This window comes from Amaranthus tricolor, chromosome 12, assembly GCF_026212465.1.
Source record: "Amaranthus tricolor cultivar Red isolate AtriRed21 chromosome 12, ASM2621246v1, whole genome shotgun sequence".
Taxonomy (NCBI): domain Eukaryota; kingdom Viridiplantae; phylum Streptophyta; class Magnoliopsida; order Caryophyllales; family Amaranthaceae; genus Amaranthus; species Amaranthus tricolor.
The window spans coordinates 936,356-956,823 of record NC_080058.1 but is presented as its reverse complement, the minus strand read 5'-3'; the positions used below and the strand labels follow the sequence as shown (position 1 = coordinate 956,823).

Below are 20,468 nucleotides of genomic sequence, written 5' to 3'. Positions count from 1 at the left end.
TTATAAATCTTCATTTACTAAAAGACTGATCAATTAGAGAATTTAGTTTTTCAATTAGAGAATTTAGTTTTCTTGATTTCTTTTATCTTGGAACAAGAAGAATTTTTTACAAACAAAAGATAAAAGATTACACAATTACTTGTTATGTACTAAATAGTCTTATGATGGATAGATATGTACTTATGTTGTTGATTTGTATATTGAGACAATAATCACAATATTTAAAAACATGGATTAATCCAAAGTATCACTATAAAATGGACTAAACATGTATCTACACGAGTATTAACTTAATTATTATTTTATATTAGATGTTACACAATTTAATACTTATATATATTTTTATTTTTAATCAAATAGTTCAAGCTACAACCTAGACGAATCCAAACATGAGTTTCCACGCAAACAAATTTTCATACACATCACAAATTGTCAAAGGAGACGGTATCACGGTGATATCATCTATATTCAACTGACCCAATATATACTTAAGTGATCACTTATAGTTTTAAAGTGATCATTATTTATAACCTTAAAGTATTAACTTACAATCTTAAAATGATCAATTAAAAACGCTAACTAATTATATAGGCTTATCTTATAGTAAAATAGTCTAATACAAGATTTATTAATTACACATGAATGTTATGGAAAATTTGAAGTGTTTAAGCAAATATATATATATATATATATATATATATATATATATATATATATATATATATATATATATATATATATATATATATATATATATATAAAACCATAAAAAAGCAATGTTTCAAAATAATTCCCGAAGTAAGCACTTTTTGCTCAAAGCTGAGGTTTGGGTTGTTAGCTATTACTAACAGCGAACAAAGAGGGCTGGTAAAAAAAGACAAGTACTTTGTTTACTGTTAGCAGCGAACAAAGGTTTTACTTGGTCAAATAGGGTCAAACCTTTGTATGCTATTCCTAACAGCATACAAAGGTTTGACCTTGTTTGACCAGCTCTTTTTTGTTCACAGTTTACTACAAAGACTCGGTAAAAAAAATCAAAGTCTTTGTTCGCTATTAGTTACAGCGAACAAAAAACTTAACTTTCTTTGACCAGCCCTCTTTATTCGCTGTTAGTAACAGCAAACAATCCAAATCTCAGCTTTGGACAAAAAGTATTTATTTTGAAAAATAAATTCAAACGTTACTTATTTTATGACTTTTTTTTAAATTTTTTTTGCTTAATTCATTCAATTTTCCATGTTATGCTGGGTCTTCTCATAGATATATGGGCTGCTAAAGCCTAAAACAGTTGACGGGGATTGCAGTTGACTAATGGGCTTATAGCCCAAATATGAAAACAAATTAAAGGTTACTACTACAAATTATAAGTACCAAGGCCAATAGTATTCTAAATGCAAATTGGAAATATTCATCCAACCGTTCAAATTTAATAAATTAACGGCATTTGAGTAATGAAATACTGTTGCACGCGTATGCAACTTAATTTCAAATTACAGTAAAACGTTAGAGGTACATTCATAAAAAATTCATAAATTTTGTAAGGACAATTTTATTTAATTAAACAAATAGTTCATACCCTTGATGTTAGTAACTTAAAAATACTTGACGGATCGTTCTATTGCAATATACGAGTATGTATGAGCATATTGAAGCGATATACTGCAATCGAAGCTCGAATGTGTTAGTATGATTATGAATTATGCTACAACAACATCCGTGACTTTGGATGTTCTCGAACATTTTGTATGGTTGAGGCTTTTTACATTCAACCATTTCCGAATAAGCTCAAACACAGTCTCGTTGCACAAAAGAGCTCGATGGTTGTCAGCAACTCCAACTCTTTCGACTGCATCAAATCCATCAGCCTGTACATGGATTTTGTGACGACATGTTAAATCATCGACGATGCTAAACTGGAAGTGAAGTTGCCTTGACAATATACAAGAGAAATACCGTCCTTTCTTTCAAACAAAACAAAGCTGTAGATTTTGCAATAAACAAAGACAGTTTATAAATTGAAACAAAGAACTGATTTTACCCGAGCGGATTCAGCTGGAACAGTTTCATCACCATCCACAAAAGAATATTCGGGCTGCAGGAAAAATCAATCAAGTTACTAAATGAACGCTTATGATGTCAAAAACCCGACGACACAGGCCCAATGGGGCTTGTTTGAACCCACCCTAAATCGGAATGAACTAGACTTTGACCAGCACTAACTCGAATAGGCAAATACAAATGAAATATTAATACAAACTCTTGAATTTATATTCTTGCCTAAAACTCATTCTGCAATTATAGCAACACAATAAAGCTGTTCATGGGCGGGCTTGGGTGGGTAACGATCTGGGCTCAAAGTATCTATATATGAATGTGAGCAACACAAGCAATGTTAAGGAATCAATTCAAACAAAAATTATAACTTATGGTGACGTGTCCTCTATTACGCCTCCTCATAGACGCTTCTTAAATCTGGCACTAAATAATCCGTTTAAAATGAGAAGTGCATTAGATTCGAACCTATGACCTTTTATCATGTTGGCTTTTAATACTATATCAAGGAACCAACTCAACCAAAAGCTTATACTTGTGGTTGAAGACTCAGAATATCTTATAGTTATATATGCTATCAAATAATATATGAATGTTATGAAAATACAAGTACACTCACCAATGTATGACATATTTCTGACAAGTCCGCAATAGGATCCGTTTCAGAACCATAGCTGCATGAATGAGCAATTGTTGTATCACGTTTACTAGAAAAGAGAGATATGAGTAACTCGGTGCATACAGCTTACAGCATGCAGTCAAAAACCAAGTGTTCTAAGTAGTAAAGCAGCTTGTGTGACGACATATTTAGGTTTGGCACACGAGTACCCGAATCTGAGTAACGTAGTTCTAGCATCAAAAACGAGTAAACTTCCATCCAAAGATAGATTATTTTCCTTTAATAGCTCCTATTTCTTCGATAATAATTAACAAGTCCAAAATCAGACAGTTGAAGAGCTAGTTGTGCAGAAATGAGATAGTAAAACCAACCAGTATTTAAGTAATAAGCTATGTTACTTGGACTCGGCTACTGATGCCGAATGCTGATATGTGCCCAAGTGTCGGATACGTCTAAATATACAATTTTATGCCTAAACTGAAGTGCCTAAGTGTCATACCAATGTCCGAGTATCAAGGATCGGACACGGGTACGTGAAGCAAAATGAAGAGTCCGAGTAACATGGGTTATAAGTATCGAGATGTATGAGGCTAGCAGCATCATGACAAGTTTAAATTAATTTTTGCCTTTTTTCACATCCAAACGGTCGAAATTTGATACTCTTGCTAGATAGCCGGTAGTTCTTGCTATTTACAGCCACAATCATCACTAATTACAAGGTCTTAATTCATGAACAAAGAATTTTATTAAATTGTCACTTACCAAACATCAAAAGGGGTGTCCAGTGAAGTACCATAAATGTTGTAGAAACGAACTCCTTCCGGCAGTTTAGCTTGATCGAGTAGTTGACGAGTGCCAGACGCCCATTTGAGAACAGCGGAGTTGAAGGGAAGCGAAACCTTTTTCCCATTGTAGTTAAGCTGCATAGTGAAATACAGATTTGGGTATAAGTATACCAGTAGTCCTATAGCTATAGTATTTTTCATGTATACAAGAATATCCACATTATAGAACAATAACATTTCTAGTTTATCATGTGGAAATTGACAAATACGGGAGCTAAAACAACGCACATTATACGTAAGATCCTCTACAAAGGTCCACGTTCTTGCGAACTGGTATAAGACCAATCAGTTAATCCTCACAAATCAATGAAAGTACAAAATATAAAAATCTATGTTTTAAGACAAACCCGTTGTTACAAAGCTGCAATTTGCTGTGTATGTTTTGCATACTCACCTCATTGTCTCTTAAAGCCTCCTCAAAGACATCGATACTTTCAAGTGGGCCATACGTTTCGAGTTCCACGGGAGAGGAATCATACTCATCATGGGGAGAAGACTTGCGCCAAACATATATTTTAGGGATAGTTTTCCACTCGAACGTTGGATTTGGCAACATCTCATAGACTGATGGACACTCTACCACCTAAAAGAGCACATAACTTTATGTTAGCTAAATAGAAAGCAAGGATAGTTGTTTCCATAAGACCAAAACTCGAGACAAACGTTTCCCAAGCTCTATCAATTTACAATGTCGCTTTGCACGAGAACTTTGAACTATTAGGTTACCAGTTGGTGCATGGTCCATCTTCCCACAAAAAAATAGCTCTCGAAACCATCAATAAATTGCAGTCCAGTCAAGAGAGCATCATTGACACATCCCGGTGCACCTGTTAAGGAATCATGCATCAATGGTTGAACGGTCCCTCGTCTCATATATAAATAACAACAAAAAGGAGCTCTTCGTTCACGATACTAAAAACAGAATGCTGATTGATTTACCTTGAAATGGGCATGCTATACAGATCCATTTGTTCACATACTTGGCAAATAGCTGCAAGAAAGAGAGCAATACAGTCAGAGAACATAGCTAAGGTAATCCCTTCACAGAAAAAAAAAATTGCAGATGTCGTTGCGATAGAAGTAACGGTCCGTTTGGTAATAGGTACTAAATGGTGGGAAAGTAATGGAATATTAGTGTAATTTTGGTAAGAATATCCCTTCATAAATTTAGTGACCACACTTATTCTCCTTCAACAAGCTCATTTTCTTCACAAAATTCATTCCAACGCATTACCATTAGAACAGGTGGTATTAGGTGGTAATGGAAAATTGTGAAAAAAAAAAATTTATGATCAAACTATGGTAATGACATGATACATATCATGAAAATTTACACTACAAATCATTCCCATTACCACCAATTAGTACCATTAACCAAACACGCCGTAAGAGTCATAATGTAGCGGACGCTGCACCTCACGATATTATGGCTCATTTCACGGACATCGCATTGTGAATTGTTAACTTAAAAAACTCACAAATGATAGGGGTTTGTTAAACATTCAGATAACGTAAAATGCATCATGTACAATGTACAATAATTAGTACGAATGGGAAAATGATTGATGATTCAATTAGTAACCAAGAGAATGTGTGCGCACATCAGGATATAGAGCCATGAAACATTTGATCAGTATTCCACCCATCGAATGAGAAATCAAGTTGACTTGCCTTCCCCCGGAAGCTTTATATGCAGTCTCTAGCTTTGCTTTAAGACCATTTATCAATTTGTCGATCCTGCAGGGAAAACATGTATCCAAAGTTCTTCAAAAGCACTCAGAAAAAGGTAAAAGATCAAGTAGTATACATTGTAATTCAGCAATTTAAAGCTGAATTACCTATTGCTTTGCCGGAAATCATAACCGTAACCAAATAATGTAGTACCCTTCTTATATCCGTAGTCGACGAGCATGTTGATCATATCATGGAAATGGTATACCTCTTTCAGGTGCATCAATTTCACAAACTAAAGCGTTCAAGAAAACAATTTAATCAGATACAAGATGAGCTAGATTACACTAGTTATAAACAAGCAGAAACACATCTCCTCCGACAAAGCAAAAGAAAACTACATTACGTGTGACAAGAGAAATGAAACTTATAAAGTCGGTACACAAAAACAAAGGGGTAAAAAGAAACTTGCGCTTGAATCCTCTTACACGACACCCCCACGTATCCATGCCTAATCCTCTTACACGACACGCGTTCAGACGCTATTCCAATCGCTACTCATGTCCGATCCTAGGCGAGCCTAGTCAACAATATATCCTAGGTCAATTGTACAACTTGCAATAGATCAAGCAAATCCAGAAAGCTACTATAGGGTGGGTCGAACACTCATCTATACATGTGTATTAAACCAAACTAGACCATCACTTTCCTTTGTTATATGCTACACACTTTAAAAATAATAGTGTTTTTAATCAGATTGGTCATTCGGGCCTAGATTTTGTTATATGCTACACACTTTAAAATTAATAGGGTTTTTAATCAGATGGGTAATCCGAGCCTAGATTCTCCCCTACAATAAATCATCTTCTATAATTGGCTCAAACTCATAGATTCTCCCCTACAATAGACTATGTTCTATAATTGGCTCAAACTCTATATACTAATAGACAGAAAATAGTCCATCTCAATATTCTCTTAAGATAACCTAATCAAAGTCAAATACTCCAATCCTTTACTTTAAATGTTGAATAAATCATCTAAAAGTTAAGCAAATTAAGCAAAAATGCATTACAATTTATAAAAACATAAACAATTTGCACATCAAATTAGATCAAATTAAATGACTTTCAAAATAAATTTAATAGCATACATAAAATATAAATCATCCAAATTAATAGTCTTTAATATCTTACCACTGAAGGGTCTAAAATGTCAATAGCATACAATCCATGATCATCATCAGGCACTACAATTTCTGAATCTTCATCCAATTCCTCTGTATACCCTAATGAATCATACCAAACCCTTCTCATCAAAATCACTTAAAATTTTTTAAAAAAAAATCAATAAACAAAAAAATTAAAACTTTTTCAATAAAACAAACACCTTTCAACCAATCTTCATTTTCTTCAATAAATAATATTTTCAATCAATAATTATAAAATAATTATCATTACCCAACATCAAATTTGTCTATTTTGACTTCTATTACATCATCCTACAACTTTTTTCAACTAAATTAACTAATTATATTAAGAAAAAAAATGTGAATTAATTACCAGTGGTGGGATTGTAAACTGACCAAACCTTGTTCTTGAACTCAAAATCAGCCAAGAAAATCCTGACCCAAACCCGAGTTTCAAAACTAAAGATACTTTTTTTCTTTGGTCTTGAATTTAATATGGATCCTCCCATACCCGAAACAAGAAGAACCGGGTCTCTGTCAGATGAGTTACTGAGTTCATCTACTGAGTCAGAGACTGGGTTTCCAAAGAAACAGGGGCATATTCTTGGCATTTTCAAGTTGTGGGAAGAAGGTTGTAGGGGAGTAGTAAAGTCCAGTAATGTCTACGGTTTGCCATTTCTTTTTTTATTTGTCTTCTCTTTTAAAGTGTAAACTTGATGTATACCTCTATTTGACGGTATCACCTCGGGTTGAGTCGGATCGGATCATACGGGTTGGTTTGGTTGCTTTGGGTTGGGTTGTTGGTCATTGTCGTCAAGTTGAGTTATTAATTACTTATTTAGGCCTTATTAGTTCACCTTAATAAAAAATAAATAATTAGTAAAAATAAATTTTAATTGGAATAAATTATTTTCAATCAGTAAAAACCAGTGACAATTATCAAAAATTAGTTACAATCAGGAATTGTGTTGGGTTGAGATTTTGGTGGTTGTTAGAATCAATTGGGTTGAGTTTTATAAATTTTCATCGTACTACGTTTTATTATTATGTCATATATGATTTTATTACAATTGGGTGTAAGTATGATGTATTTTTGCTTTTATGCTTGCAATTTGACTATGAGTTCAAAAAAATATGGTTAAAACACATATAATTGCGATTTACAATCATTTTTACTGAATTTGATGATTTAATTATGTGTGATTTTTAAAAAATCAAATCAACTTTAAATCATTATTTCAATTTTCAAGTCAAATTGCATTTTATATTCCACTGATGAAAATAAAAAAATAAATCATTAAATTACAGTTTTATCTAATGTGGTTAGCAATTTAGACCAAGTTTTATAAAATTTTAATAAAAATTATTTTCATTACCTTCATTTATAATTATGTTACAAATAATTTTTTTTAACTTTTATAAACTTATTAGAGTTGCAACTATATCATTTCATGAATAACGATGAACTTAAATGTTTTTCATTGAATATATTCACTTTGGTATTTTTAATCTTTCACTGTTTTATAGAATTATATAAAATAATTATAAATGAAGGTAACAAATGGAGTAATAATCTTTCGCATGTTTGATCTTTCACTTTTTATAGAACTATATAATATAATTACTATTGGAGTTGAATACCCCTATATCATTTCACAAATAACAATGAACTTAAATGTTCTTATTTTTTAACTTTTTTTATTAATGTTTTACCATTTTCAACTTAATAATTAATAAATTATAAATTTTCAAATGAAACAGCCTAATAATAAAATTTTTATTAAACTAATCAAATATACATTTAATATTATAAAGTAATTAACTAAAAAAAACTAAGTGTATAGATTTGTGTCAAATAACCTCATACAAAACTTAAATGTTGATGAATCATGCACATTTTAAAAATTGAAAAGGGGGACAGAGACGGTGGGTGAATAAAATTAATACTTGGCCCAATAAATTTGGGAGTAGAATATTTTGGTAGGACTTTATGAATTGAGAATGATGTCCACGTGCTCCACGCATTTGTTACTTCAGTAATTTTCTTATGGAGAGCGTTTTATTATAAGAATGTCTTGATTGAGCCAGCACAAACTCTTTCAAAAAATTTATTTTGTATGGTTTATATTTTATTGTTTTTTTCTTTATATTTTTTTACTAATGGACTGCTTATATAAGCTCATCTTACGATAAAACGATCTCATACAAAACTCTATCAATTACTAAGAAAAACGGTAAAGTTTAAGTGAGAATCAATCTTGACAATCATATTCTTTTAAAAGTAAACTTTTTTCATTAAAAAGTAACATTTTCATGTAAAGAGCAACAATTCTTTTAAATTTTTTTTGAAAAAATATTAATTGAAAAGTAATTTTTTTTTTCAAAGAGTAGCAATTTGTTATTTTCGTAAATTCTTTTATCTTGAAATTTCTATTTTGAGAAAAATCTTGATATGAAAAGTAATATTTTTTTTTTTGAAAAAGCAATACATTTTATGTAAAAAAAAAAATTATCGGGTGTTTTTTAATTTTTCTTTTTCTATTTTTTTCTTAAAATTAATTTTTTTTGCCAATAAATAACATGATTATTATAGTTCTCATATAAGTTTGGTTATCACCTAAACTTCTTAAACATTTTTGCGAATCATGTTTAAAATATTGATTAAACAAGGTAATTAATGCCTCTTAAACTATACCCATGTGACATAGATTACATAATTACGTAATAATATTGGTTTTTTTTTTTTTTTTTGTTAATCGTTATGTCAAATGTATAAGTGAATTATTAAAAATGTGTTTTTCATCACCATCCTACTCAGTATATTCCGCTCATAGAAAATTAAGACCAGGGTCTGGGAAGGGAAAGACAACGGCAACTCATACCTATAAAGGAGAGCGCAGCCAAAGTAGTCTCCCGACTCGAGGAAGATAAAGAGAGATAATAACACGTGAAAGATAACTTAAAGACTTATAAAAATAAAGGACGAACCACTACAAAAAGAAAACAAAGAACTAATAGAAAGGAAACGATAAAAGCAACTGGTTAAGAACACTATAAGGTAAACTAAGATTGACATCATTAATCTAAGACATGGAAATGGCGTCTCCAACTGCTCCTATCCCTAGTCAGGTTCGCAGAGAGATTTAACTCATGCAAGTCAACTCTTATTTGCTCAATTCAAGTTCTTCTGGGTATTCCTCGACTCCTCTTACTCTCTTTCTACCCTCCTCACAGAGGCGTTGAAAGTCTTTCTCTACACATGATCAAACCACCTCAACCTATTTTCGCGCATTTTTTCAGATATAGGGGCTACTCCTAATTTGTCCCTAAACTCTTAGTTCTTAATTTGATCCATCAATATGTGTCCATATCCACCTCAGGATACGCATTTCTGTAAATGTCTAATCTCAAAAGTATTACATCCTAATTTCCTTGATATTGTCTTACTAAAATGTCTCATCACTTCTTTGATTTTAATTTACGTACTTTCTTTATCTTTTGATTAAATTTAAATAATCCTAATATTTTTTTTTTGTCACGAAACCCACGTATTAAAACCACGTCAAACGTTATTATTGCAATCTCGTACTATCTTTTGAGAGGGTATCAAAGATTAGAATTTAGAATATCCAAAAAAAAATAGCCTTTCATTTTGTTGATTTAGTCACCTAAGGAAGAAGCACTTTCTTGTACGTAACCATTTGTGCCCTTTAGGCTTTATCCTGCACTAAATTATCCCAACATCCAAACATCAACAAACAAAAACGCAAAAGTACAAATTGAAATAACAAATTAAAAAATCAACTATAAAACAAAATTCCTATATGCATTTTTTGAGGAGTGTGCAACAAATCAAATTTATTAAAACTGATTGTATCGCAAAATATTAAATTAACCTAAAAACTTAACTTTAGATATACTGTATTTATTTCTTAAATTTATACTTTTTATATAAACTTGTTTTATCATAAAATATAGGTTTTCAAAATCAAATACCCAACTTTTCAAATAGTTGATTGATCGTATACCCAATTTCGTTACATCGTTATTTCTTAGTGTGTTCTTTTGCTTTATGCTATATGAGAATCGAACTCATAAAATTTATTAAAAAGTAATAATTGTTTTCTGATAAAGACAAAACTCAATCCTCAAAATTAATAAAAGCAAGCAACCCACAATGATACCAAAATAGAGTCTAGAACATTTGAAAAGAAAAAGACTTAAAAAAAACTTAGAAAGTTGAAACACAACTAAAAACAAGGAAAACAAAGTATTTTTGGGACATTGTAAAGCAATCCACATAACAAAAGCAGCTACTAATAATCTTTTTATCTGAAAATACAAGAGTTTTGTTTGTTGACATAATTTCTAAACTCATCCACCAAAAAAATGACTCAAAGTTTCAAAAGACAATCCATTTTCATGTCATCATCTACAGATCTTGGACACTCAAACCTGGGGGAAGAGATTGCTTCAACTTGTCGGCCTTCTCGGAATCGAACACACATAGGGTGTAGAGGTATTTCGAGCAGCGAACCTTAAACTTTACGACATCCTTGCTCCGCTTGATCTTGATAGACCTTGCATCCTTCCTTCTGGCGGTGAGAAGGAAGTCCTTGATCTCATGAATCTGCTTCGGCTGTAATTACAATCCATAGATAGAAGATCAATTTTGATGCATTATAAAATCTCTAACTACAAACAAATCAGAGCATTCATAATATCGACAAAGATGATTTCAAAGGACGAGGCTGGGCTGGATGAATGGATCAACCAAAGACTGAAATTATTGGAAAATGGCAGGTAAATGAAACAAGAACCAAGTCACAATAATACACCTAATGTGACTTTGAATATTAATCAGGATCATAGTCACGGTGATGTGTTAACAACATTGTAACGCTAAATACCTGCCGAAACCAGAGATATTTCTTGTCGGTTGATATGCTCATTATACACATTTACAACGCGGGAAATACTGATTCAATTTTTTCAAAAACCTTAACAACAAGGTTGATGCAAAATGATGTAACCTTTTTCACTATGAACAGGATACATCAGTTCATAACACAATCAAAAACATGATCAATAGGAATGTCTATATAGCATACCAAGCTACCATGAGAATAAGTTCTGTACATTCACCTTACTGAAGATTATTCAAAATTTTAAGGTCCTTGAATATTGTCCAAGTTCAAACATCCACTCAAACAACAACGAAGGCAGTAGCCTATAGAACAAAGCATGTTACACAATTCAAATCATCACTAGTGAATCAATACCAAAAAATAAATCAGATGACCAATTTAAAACAAATGATTTGTCATGTAACATAAATGAAAAATGTATCCCCAATTGAGCAAGGAAAGATCAACTACACCACCTTCCCCGGACAAATTCAAGTGTGGAAATCGATTTTGCGTCAACTCATACAAAGTGCCCATATAATAAGGAACACTAGTAATCAGTATTTGACGCATTAAAATGAAAAACTTTAAGCAATGTCCATGATTAGTTTAAATACTCACAAATCGTGGAATAGGTAAAAGCAAATTATAGATGGGTTTGGTCTACTTTCGGGCCATTTTAAGGTATCATGAAATCAGAAAGCGAATTAGCCGACCACTTATGTTGCACTAGTTTCAAAACCAAATCAAAATTTGCAAATTTAAATCAACAAGGAAAACCATTTCAAACTAACTTGAAAAGGCAAAGTAACCCATTATTTCCTATTAAAATCAGCACCCTCTTACCTCGAAATCTTAACATAATAGAAGTACCAGTGGACAAGTAGCATTTATAAACCAAAAGATGTATGTGCTCGCAAATAGCACCACTATGACATTTGACCCAAAAGCTTCCTATACCAAAAGAGCTTACAAAATCTAAAAGGAGCAAAAATGTGCAAACTATCCAGAAATTCCAGGCAAGTGTATCAAGTTGAAACAAGAGATCATCAAAAATTCACAGGAAAAGAAGGGCATCAGTTATAATTACAGTATAATTGGTACTCATTGATAAGATCACAGCATTACATAAACACTAAGACTGTCGAGGACTCGAGGTGCAACCAGAAAGTATAAAGGGCACAATCTAAAATAAAACACCATGCAACATAAAAATCATCCCCAATAGACCAGAAACAAAACTAGAACTTTCTCAATATTCTAATAAGATAAAAAGGAACAATCATCTAAATTAACTATCAAATTTCAAGGGTATCCAAATGTATCCCTGATCAAGGAATGAAAGAGTTGCTGTATGCCCTCTTACTAAACAAACTCAACAAGGAGATCAATTTCGCATCGGCTCATACACAACGCCCATTATCATTAAAACAGCGCTGGTAATCAGTATATTCGATGCATCACACAATAGAATTTAGTTGCATTACATTCATCTCAATCACAATTTCAAGAACACTCAAAACTGGATCCACCCAAAACTACAAAAATTATCCATTTTTCCGCATAACAGCTCTCAGATAAGGTTAACAAATTGATCAAAGTCAAACTCAACAATAACACCCTTATTGTTTATGAATCATCAAATCAAATTCTACCCTAATACAATTTCATCAACACTAACTAAGTATAAGTTTCATATAATGTATAGCAGATTCCTCCACAAAATAAATCCTACATCATAAAATAAGATCTATTAATAACAACAAACACATTTTTTTCTCGCATTCAGCAACTGGATAAAATCCAAACCTGTAAAACTCAGAATTTGTTTGATCATCTAAAAACCATCCATAATCAAAATAATTAACCAAATCAGGTTAATTCAAACAACAAACAACAGGATACTGTCGTTTCTTACAGATTAAACAGGAAGGACATGTATGAAAAAGAATAAAGTCTGATAGAAATAATACCATTTTTGTTCAGCTCGACAACCCTTCCACCAGCTGTTGTGAATTGCCGATATTAATCTCCCCTTTATTTTTCGGCGGTTGAGAGAGTATATAAGTGGGATTCTTGATTTTTGTGATAATAAAACCCTAATCTGAGAATACTATTGATAACCGGGCCAAATAATCACGATTCGACCCACTCAATTATCATATGAAGAGGCCCATGATGTAATGGAAAAATGGAATAAAATACAGTTCGTCTTGTATGAGACCGTCTTACCATGAGACGTGTCCATATAATAGTTTATTTCTTCAATTGATTACTTTAAGATCATAAGTAATCGTTTTAAGGTTATAAGTAATCATTTTAAAACTATAAAAAGTAATTATATTAAAATTATAAGTGACCACTTTAACATTATAAGTGATCATTTTAAGACAAAATATATATATTGAGCTAGCCCAATAGAGACGGTCTCGTTGTTAGACTGTCTCATTTGAGAATTGGTGAATTAAATAAGCTTTTTTTTTCTCTTGTCAATAAGAGTCAACAAGGTCGTCGTAAATTTTTTTCTCTTGTTCGCTGTCTGTAACAACGAACAAACTTGACTTTAGGCTCAAACATAAAAATGCTTATTTTAAAAAATAATTTTTTTTAAAAAAAATTTTATTCAATGTTTCTGATGTAATGCAATTACACCCATTCACCTTGTTTAATGGGGTAAGAATACATTCTAACACAAATTCTTGTGAGAGACGGTCTCTTTGAGAGCCAATCTCTAATTGAACCGGCCCATTATATATTTTTTAAAATATTATAAATAGGCATTAAGAATAATGTAAGTAGACATTTAAGATATTGAAAGTAAGCATTAAGGGTACGGTACGTAAGCATTAAGGATAATGCAAGTAAGCATTAAAAATACAATAAGTGGGTATTAATCTTTAATGGGTTGGACTTAAAATATGTCTCTTAAAGAGACGATCTCTCAAGAGACTAGCTGTACCTTCAAAGCCCATGCCCGAATCCTTTAATACGATATGATCATGCATTTGTGCCCATTAAATTTGTGAATTTTGAATATGGTTAAATTGTTAATACAAATTCTCATCTTAGATCATCCCATCGATTTACTTGGTATATTCAAACTAAATTTAGAAACCCACATATATTTTTACTTAATTTTAATTATTTAACACATTATTTTGAATAAATGAACATTAATTTATTATTTAGACTTTTTGAATAGTCTAATCTCATAATGTAATGCGACAGTCTGGCACAAGAGCTTCTCAATTGTTAAAGGACTAATACTATATTACCAAGAGTTGAATATAACGAATACCATGGTGATAGATTGATGGTCATTATGCTACCACAATGCAACTATTTAATGAGATGATAAAAGGCTCATGATTGTATATGCTATTGTGATAAATTATGAATCTAGAAATCATAATAAAAATATTTTACGTGAATATCAAAAGATTCTACGTACGATTCGGATGGGTCGCTTATTTTATATCGTAGGACCGTTGTTTGTAGACCAAAATCGAGATTCTAATAACCACGCTTTTAGGTACATGATCAATATTCAAAGATACAAAATAACTATGTGAAGAACACAACAAGGCGAAACACTAAAAAAATGAACGTCGAAATAATCTTTTTATCTAAAAACGAGTTTTGCTCGTCGAGACAAGTTCTAAATTCATCAACCAAGAAATTACTCTCAACGTCTCAGCTGACAATCCATTTCATGTCGTCTACAGATCTTGGACACTCAAACCTGGGGGAAGAGATTGCTTCAACTTGTCAGCCTTCTCGGAATCGAACACACATAGGGTGTAAAGGTATTTCGAGCAGCGGACCTTAAACTTTACGACATCCTTGCTCCTCTTGATTTTGATAGACCTAGCATCCTTCCTTCTGGCGGTGAGAAGGAAGTCCTTGATCTCATGAATCTGCTTCGGCTGTAATTACAATCCATAAACATAACATCAATTAAAGTACTAACAAGTCTCTGAATGTGAATGCTGCAATGCGTGCATAATATAGACTAATATGATCCCGAAGGATATGGCTGGCCTTGATCAACCTAAAACCAAAATCATTCAAAGAAGGAAGGGAACTAATCATAATCAAAATCATCATCATCATCATACCCGGTATATCAGGCTCATAGAAACTATGATCAAGGTCTAAGGATGGTTCTAAGTAAGAACCAATTAGACAGGTCGCAATGAAACGACTAAATATGTGACTTTCATGTTAATTAGGACAAGGGACATAGAACATTCATCCTAGTGAAGATTATTCGAAATTTGAAGTTACTAACCACATTGAACATGTAACACCTAAAACATAGCAAGTTTCATCAAATTGTCAAAGGTCACTGGTGAATCAAAACATAGGAATTTCAATGACCAAGATAATCAAAAGGGTGAGAAACTGAAATGATTTGTCGTGCTGCTTGAATTTCAATCACATGCAACATTCCCAAACAAATTCAATAGTGGAAATAAACTTTGCATCGACTCATTCAAAGCGCCCATTTCACTAATGGATGCTTGTAATCAGTATTCGATGCATCTACATAAACACTGTTGCGCCTAACATGGAGAACTTAATTAAAATATGCACATCTAAATCAGCAACACAAGAAAAATCATTTTCAAATCAAAGTGACGCATTGTCTCACAATTAACTCATCACCTTTTTCTTGAAACTCATACTAATATCAAAGCAGAAGTGATCAACATTGAGAAATTATAAACATATTAACAATATAATCACGCATACAGTACACAATCACTTATTTGATTGCTAAATGTTGGAATTAATATGTTCTATTAAGAAAAGACATTGCAACAAAGGCTATGCCATTGTTGTTGTTGTTGAAGAAAAGAAAATGCACCCATGGGAAAACACAATCCCAAATTGCAATAACAACCTAAAGTTAACCCTCAAGTCTATAAACAATTTGCAACTTGAGAACCACTATCACTTTTCTTAATATCACATATTAGAAAACATCTCCAAAAATTACCAATCAAATGAGTCGAGCACAGCAAATAGGATCAAAATAAAAATCGCCGCCAACAGATCAGAAATCAAGCCAGATCCTTCTCATGATCTAGTAAGAGGACAGATATCTAAATTAACCATTACAGATATCTAAATTAACCATTAGATTAATAGGTATCAAATGTATCGCTGTTTGAGAAAGAAAGAGTTGCTGTATTCCCTCTTACTAAACCAACTCAAACAAGGAGATTGATTTTGCATCGGCTCATACACAACGCCCATTGTCAATAAAAACAGCGCTGGTAATCAGTATATTCGATGCATTACACATAACACAATAGATTTTAGATTCATTACATCCACCTCAATCATGGTTATTATCATCATCATACCCAACATATCTAGCTCATAGAAGCTAAGATCAACATCTTGGAAGGGATAGACGACGATAAATCAAACCCTTATCAAAGGAGGTTGCATCCAAAGAGCCCCTCAGCTCGAGAATACATCCACTTCAATCATAATGCCAAATACAACCGAGATTTCACCACAAAAATTACATTTTTCAGCATAATAGTTCTCAAATAAGGAAAACAAATTCATCAAATTCTAGCTCAGTAAGAATACCCATCTTGTTTTAGAATCATCAAAACACCTTCTAGCTTAATACAAATTTTCAACATTATGCATAAATTTGATACATTTTGCAGCATAATCCGTCATAAAATAAACCCATATCATAAACAAGATCCATTAATGACAAACCCACTTTTTTATCGTATTCAACTGTCGTTCAATATCAAAATCACAAAAAACTCCAATCGTGGTATTTCTCATTTCAATAAGTGGATAAACCAAACTGTAAAACTCAGAATTCATCTAATCTTCTAAACACCCAGTAACAAAATGATATAAGAAATCAGGTTAATTCAAAAAACAAATGATAGTTTACAGTCACTTCTAACGATTCACCAGAAATGATTGAAATAAAAGAGAAGAAAGTATCAACGAAACTATACCATTTTGTTCAGCTTGAAACACTCTTCCCACCAGCTGAAATGAATTGCCGAGATTTCCCTAAAGTTCTATTGTTTGGCGTTTTGAGTTTATATATAGTTAGGGTTTTGTGAATCTTGTGAGGAAAAACCCTAATTTGAGAATACCATTGGAACGGCACGGCCCAGCCCGTTTGATGCTCAATAAGGGAAAAATTGAAATGAATAAGACAAATTAACAATAAAATTAACGAAATAAGATAAGTTTTAATTTATTTTCAAAAGTAAGCGTGTAATTTTCAAATCTGTGGTATTGGGCTGTTCGCAGTGTTGACTTTTTTTTATCATGTTCGCAGTTAGTAACTGCGAACAACCACTTTTACTTCTTTTTTTCCCTAATTATTCAGTTGTTGTTATTTGGTTTATTTGCATTAGAGACATTAGAATAAGTTATTACTTATTACAAGTCAATGTATGTTTCAGCCGGGATGATTCATCGCCAAAAGTCCGAACATTCGTAAGTCAAAGTTTGGAGACTATGATAAAGTAAATAAACATATATATACAACTAAATATATACAAATGTTTGAAATATACAACTACATAAACATATATATATATATATATATATATATAGTCAATCCAAATACACAAAAACGAAACGCTAACGTTTATGACCCTCATCTACCCTATCCAACTGAGTTGGTCTCCTACGCCTCCTACGGTAGTAAGAGGCATTCGTGTGTCGCTTTGGCAGAGAAGGGGACTGGTACTGTGATGGTGTAACATCTCGGAATAACTCGGGTCGTACGAGAAGAGAAAATGATCTTTTAAAAACGGAACAAACTGTAATCCGAGTCAAACCGGGATGTTAGAAACAGTTTAAAACGGTTTTGAAGTTAAGGAAAAACGTGCGGATCGAGTTCTATTAGCGTTATTAAGAACTACTGGATGATAAGAAAAACTTAGCAGCGGATAAGAAACGAAAAGTTGAATCTACTTATTACAACTTGAGAGCGAGAGTCGCCTCACAAAACCAAATGCTTTTTAAACTAAATTTTGAAGTCCTTATTAAGACTCTCTACCCTAATAATTTATTTCTTCAAGGGACAATCCTCACTCCCCAGACCTGCAACTTGACTTACTGCTAGTCATTGCCCAGATAGGACACAACATCATCGCAGGGTCGTTAAGACCAAAAGCACACGTCAGCGAACGTCGCATACCAATAAATAATAACATACGAGAAAGTTTAATCAATTAGTTAACAAATCACAGAACCGTACGCTTGATCATGCTTATTAAGTATATTTATTTTCTTGTAAAAGTTAGTCAGCCATACTGCTGTACTATCCGGCCATACTGCCAGTACTATCCAGCCATACTGCCGGTACACTCCAAACTCCATAAGTGAGACAATACATTAGGGGGAGCTAACCCCTAAGCAAGCCTCTACCATAGACACTCGCCTTACTTCGGTGTCTATAGTTAAGTATGCATACCCCCGCGGTGGCCCATAAAGCCCTCATATGCCGCGAGTAATTCTCTTCCACCAATTGACGACATACTACGTCCACTTTTAAGTTAGTGAGGTCATACTACCTCTACTTATCAAAACAATATATAAAGATTGACGTCATACTACGTCCACTTTTAAGTTAGTGAGGACATACTACCTCTACTTATCATATAAATGAATAAAATTATTGATTCGAACGATAACATTATTCGTTATGTATACCCATGCCTTACTTTTGGGTATCATTAATACATAATACATCGGACTAATGCGAACCACGCTGCGTGTACATACCTTAAGCAAGATAACCAACTCGCAAGCGTCTTAATCAATTCCCGGTCACGAATCGACTTCCTACAAGGTTCAATCGTATTCGGGAAATAAGCACACATACACATTTTCCTCAAATCGCACATAACACACATATACAATCACATCCATACCTAGAATGCTACACACAACATGAACATCCATCACATACTATAACATGGTATAAACACAAAACTGGACAGCCTATACAATCTGTCCAGAAACTCATCTTAAGACTGTCAAACTGAAAATCCGACTTCACCGTTGCGTCCGGAAGGCGTCAAAACCCCCGGGTACCAAATTTCATAACTTATAACATAGTATAAGTATTTTTAACTTAATTTCAAAGCCAAAAATGCTCCAAAAACACAATTTTTTCCACTATTTCAAAACCTACGGGATTCCATTTTTTTTTTATCACAAAAATATAAAATTTCAATGCTTTATTCCCTAATACATCTAAACAATAAAATTTACATAATTTCCATGATCACATCCAAAAATAAATTTTAATTAATTATTTATATTTTTCTCAAAAAAAAAAATAATTCTTTTTACTCCAATGTACACACACAAACACATCACATATATATATACATGCATTTTTCTTCTACCAACATTATACTTCTCTTTTATTAATCAATAAAAATAAATTTCCATCACCACATAGACACACATTTTTTTTATATGAACAACCATTTTTTTTTGTATATATATATTTATATATATAATTCAATCATTCATCAAACAATTCTTCACACACATGTGCACAAATCTAAAACCCTAAAACCATACATTAAATTTAAATAGAAAAACATCATACATCTAAAACCCTAAAACCATATATTAAATTTAAATAGAAAAACATCATACATCTACACATAAATTTTTAATTCATGAACAAAATCATAAACTATAAAATCACACACATAAAAAAAAACATAGAAATTTAAATTAAAACTTAAAAATAAAACTAGGTTAAGAATTACTTACAATTGCTCAAGAACACACCAAAATTTTAAGAACCAAATTGATGAATCAAGAAGGCTTAGGCATGAGAATATGAGGGATTTTGAGAGTATTTTTCTTTACTTGCAAAGGAATTTGAAAATGAAAAGGAGTAAGGAAAAGGAATAAGGAAAAAGAATAAAGAAAGAATAAATTAAGGAATTTATGAGATTTTATTGATGATTATTGCCATAATCATTCATTAACCCAAAAATGGAAGTTACAATCTTCCAAAATACTTCCCATGGCCGGCCACCATTCATATTCCCTTATTTTTATATATTTTTTTTTTTTTTTTGAAATCAAAGATAGATTAGGAAAAGATTTGGACTTAAAATGATTTTAATTGCCTTAAAAGTTGAAGTCTCATGATTTAA

General features: G+C 32.2%; 3 protein-coding genes across 3 annotated transcripts; all 3 read right to left on the bottom strand.

Annotated features, from left to right (window-relative positions):
- Nucleotides 1–1,385: 1,385 nt before the first annotated feature.
- LOC130797027 (phospholipase A(1) LCAT3) lies at nt 1,386–7,070 on the bottom strand. The gene is made up of 11 exons (XM_057659496.1): nt 6,747–7,070; nt 6,381–6,472; nt 5,355–5,482; nt 5,118–5,253; nt 4,456–4,507; nt 4,243–4,343; nt 3,911–4,099; nt 3,434–3,591; nt 2,672–2,726; nt 2,039–2,092; nt 1,386–1,865 (listed from the first exon to the last, which is right to left on the bottom strand). The coding sequence occupies exons 1-11, from the start codon at nt 6,982–6,984 to the stop codon at nt 1,698–1,700; spliced, it is 1,371 nt and encodes a 456-aa protein (XP_057515479.1). The 5' UTR covers nt 6,985–7,070; the 3' UTR covers nt 1,386–1,697.
- Nucleotides 7,071–10,604: 3,534 nt separating this feature from the next.
- On the bottom strand, nt 10,605–13,409 carry LOC130797026 (60S ribosomal protein L38). The gene is made up of 2 exons (XM_057659495.1): nt 13,254–13,409; nt 10,605–11,012 (listed from the first exon to the last, which is right to left on the bottom strand). The coding sequence occupies exons 1-2, from the start codon at nt 13,254–13,256 to the stop codon at nt 10,806–10,808; spliced, it is 210 nt and encodes a 69-aa protein (XP_057515478.1). The 5' UTR covers nt 13,257–13,409; the 3' UTR covers nt 10,605–10,805.
- Nucleotides 13,410–14,669: 1,260 nt separating this feature from the next.
- Nucleotides 14,670–17,427, bottom strand: LOC130797025 (60S ribosomal protein L38). Its single transcript, XM_057659494.1, has 2 exons — nt 17,280–17,427; nt 14,670–15,206 (listed from the first exon to the last, which is right to left on the bottom strand). Exons 1-2 carry the CDS (start codon nt 17,280–17,282, stop codon nt 15,000–15,002), a joined length of 210 nt encoding a protein of 69 aa, XP_057515477.1. The 5' UTR covers nt 17,283–17,427; the 3' UTR covers nt 14,670–14,999.
- Between the last annotated feature and the right edge of the window lie 3,041 nt (nt 17,428–20,468).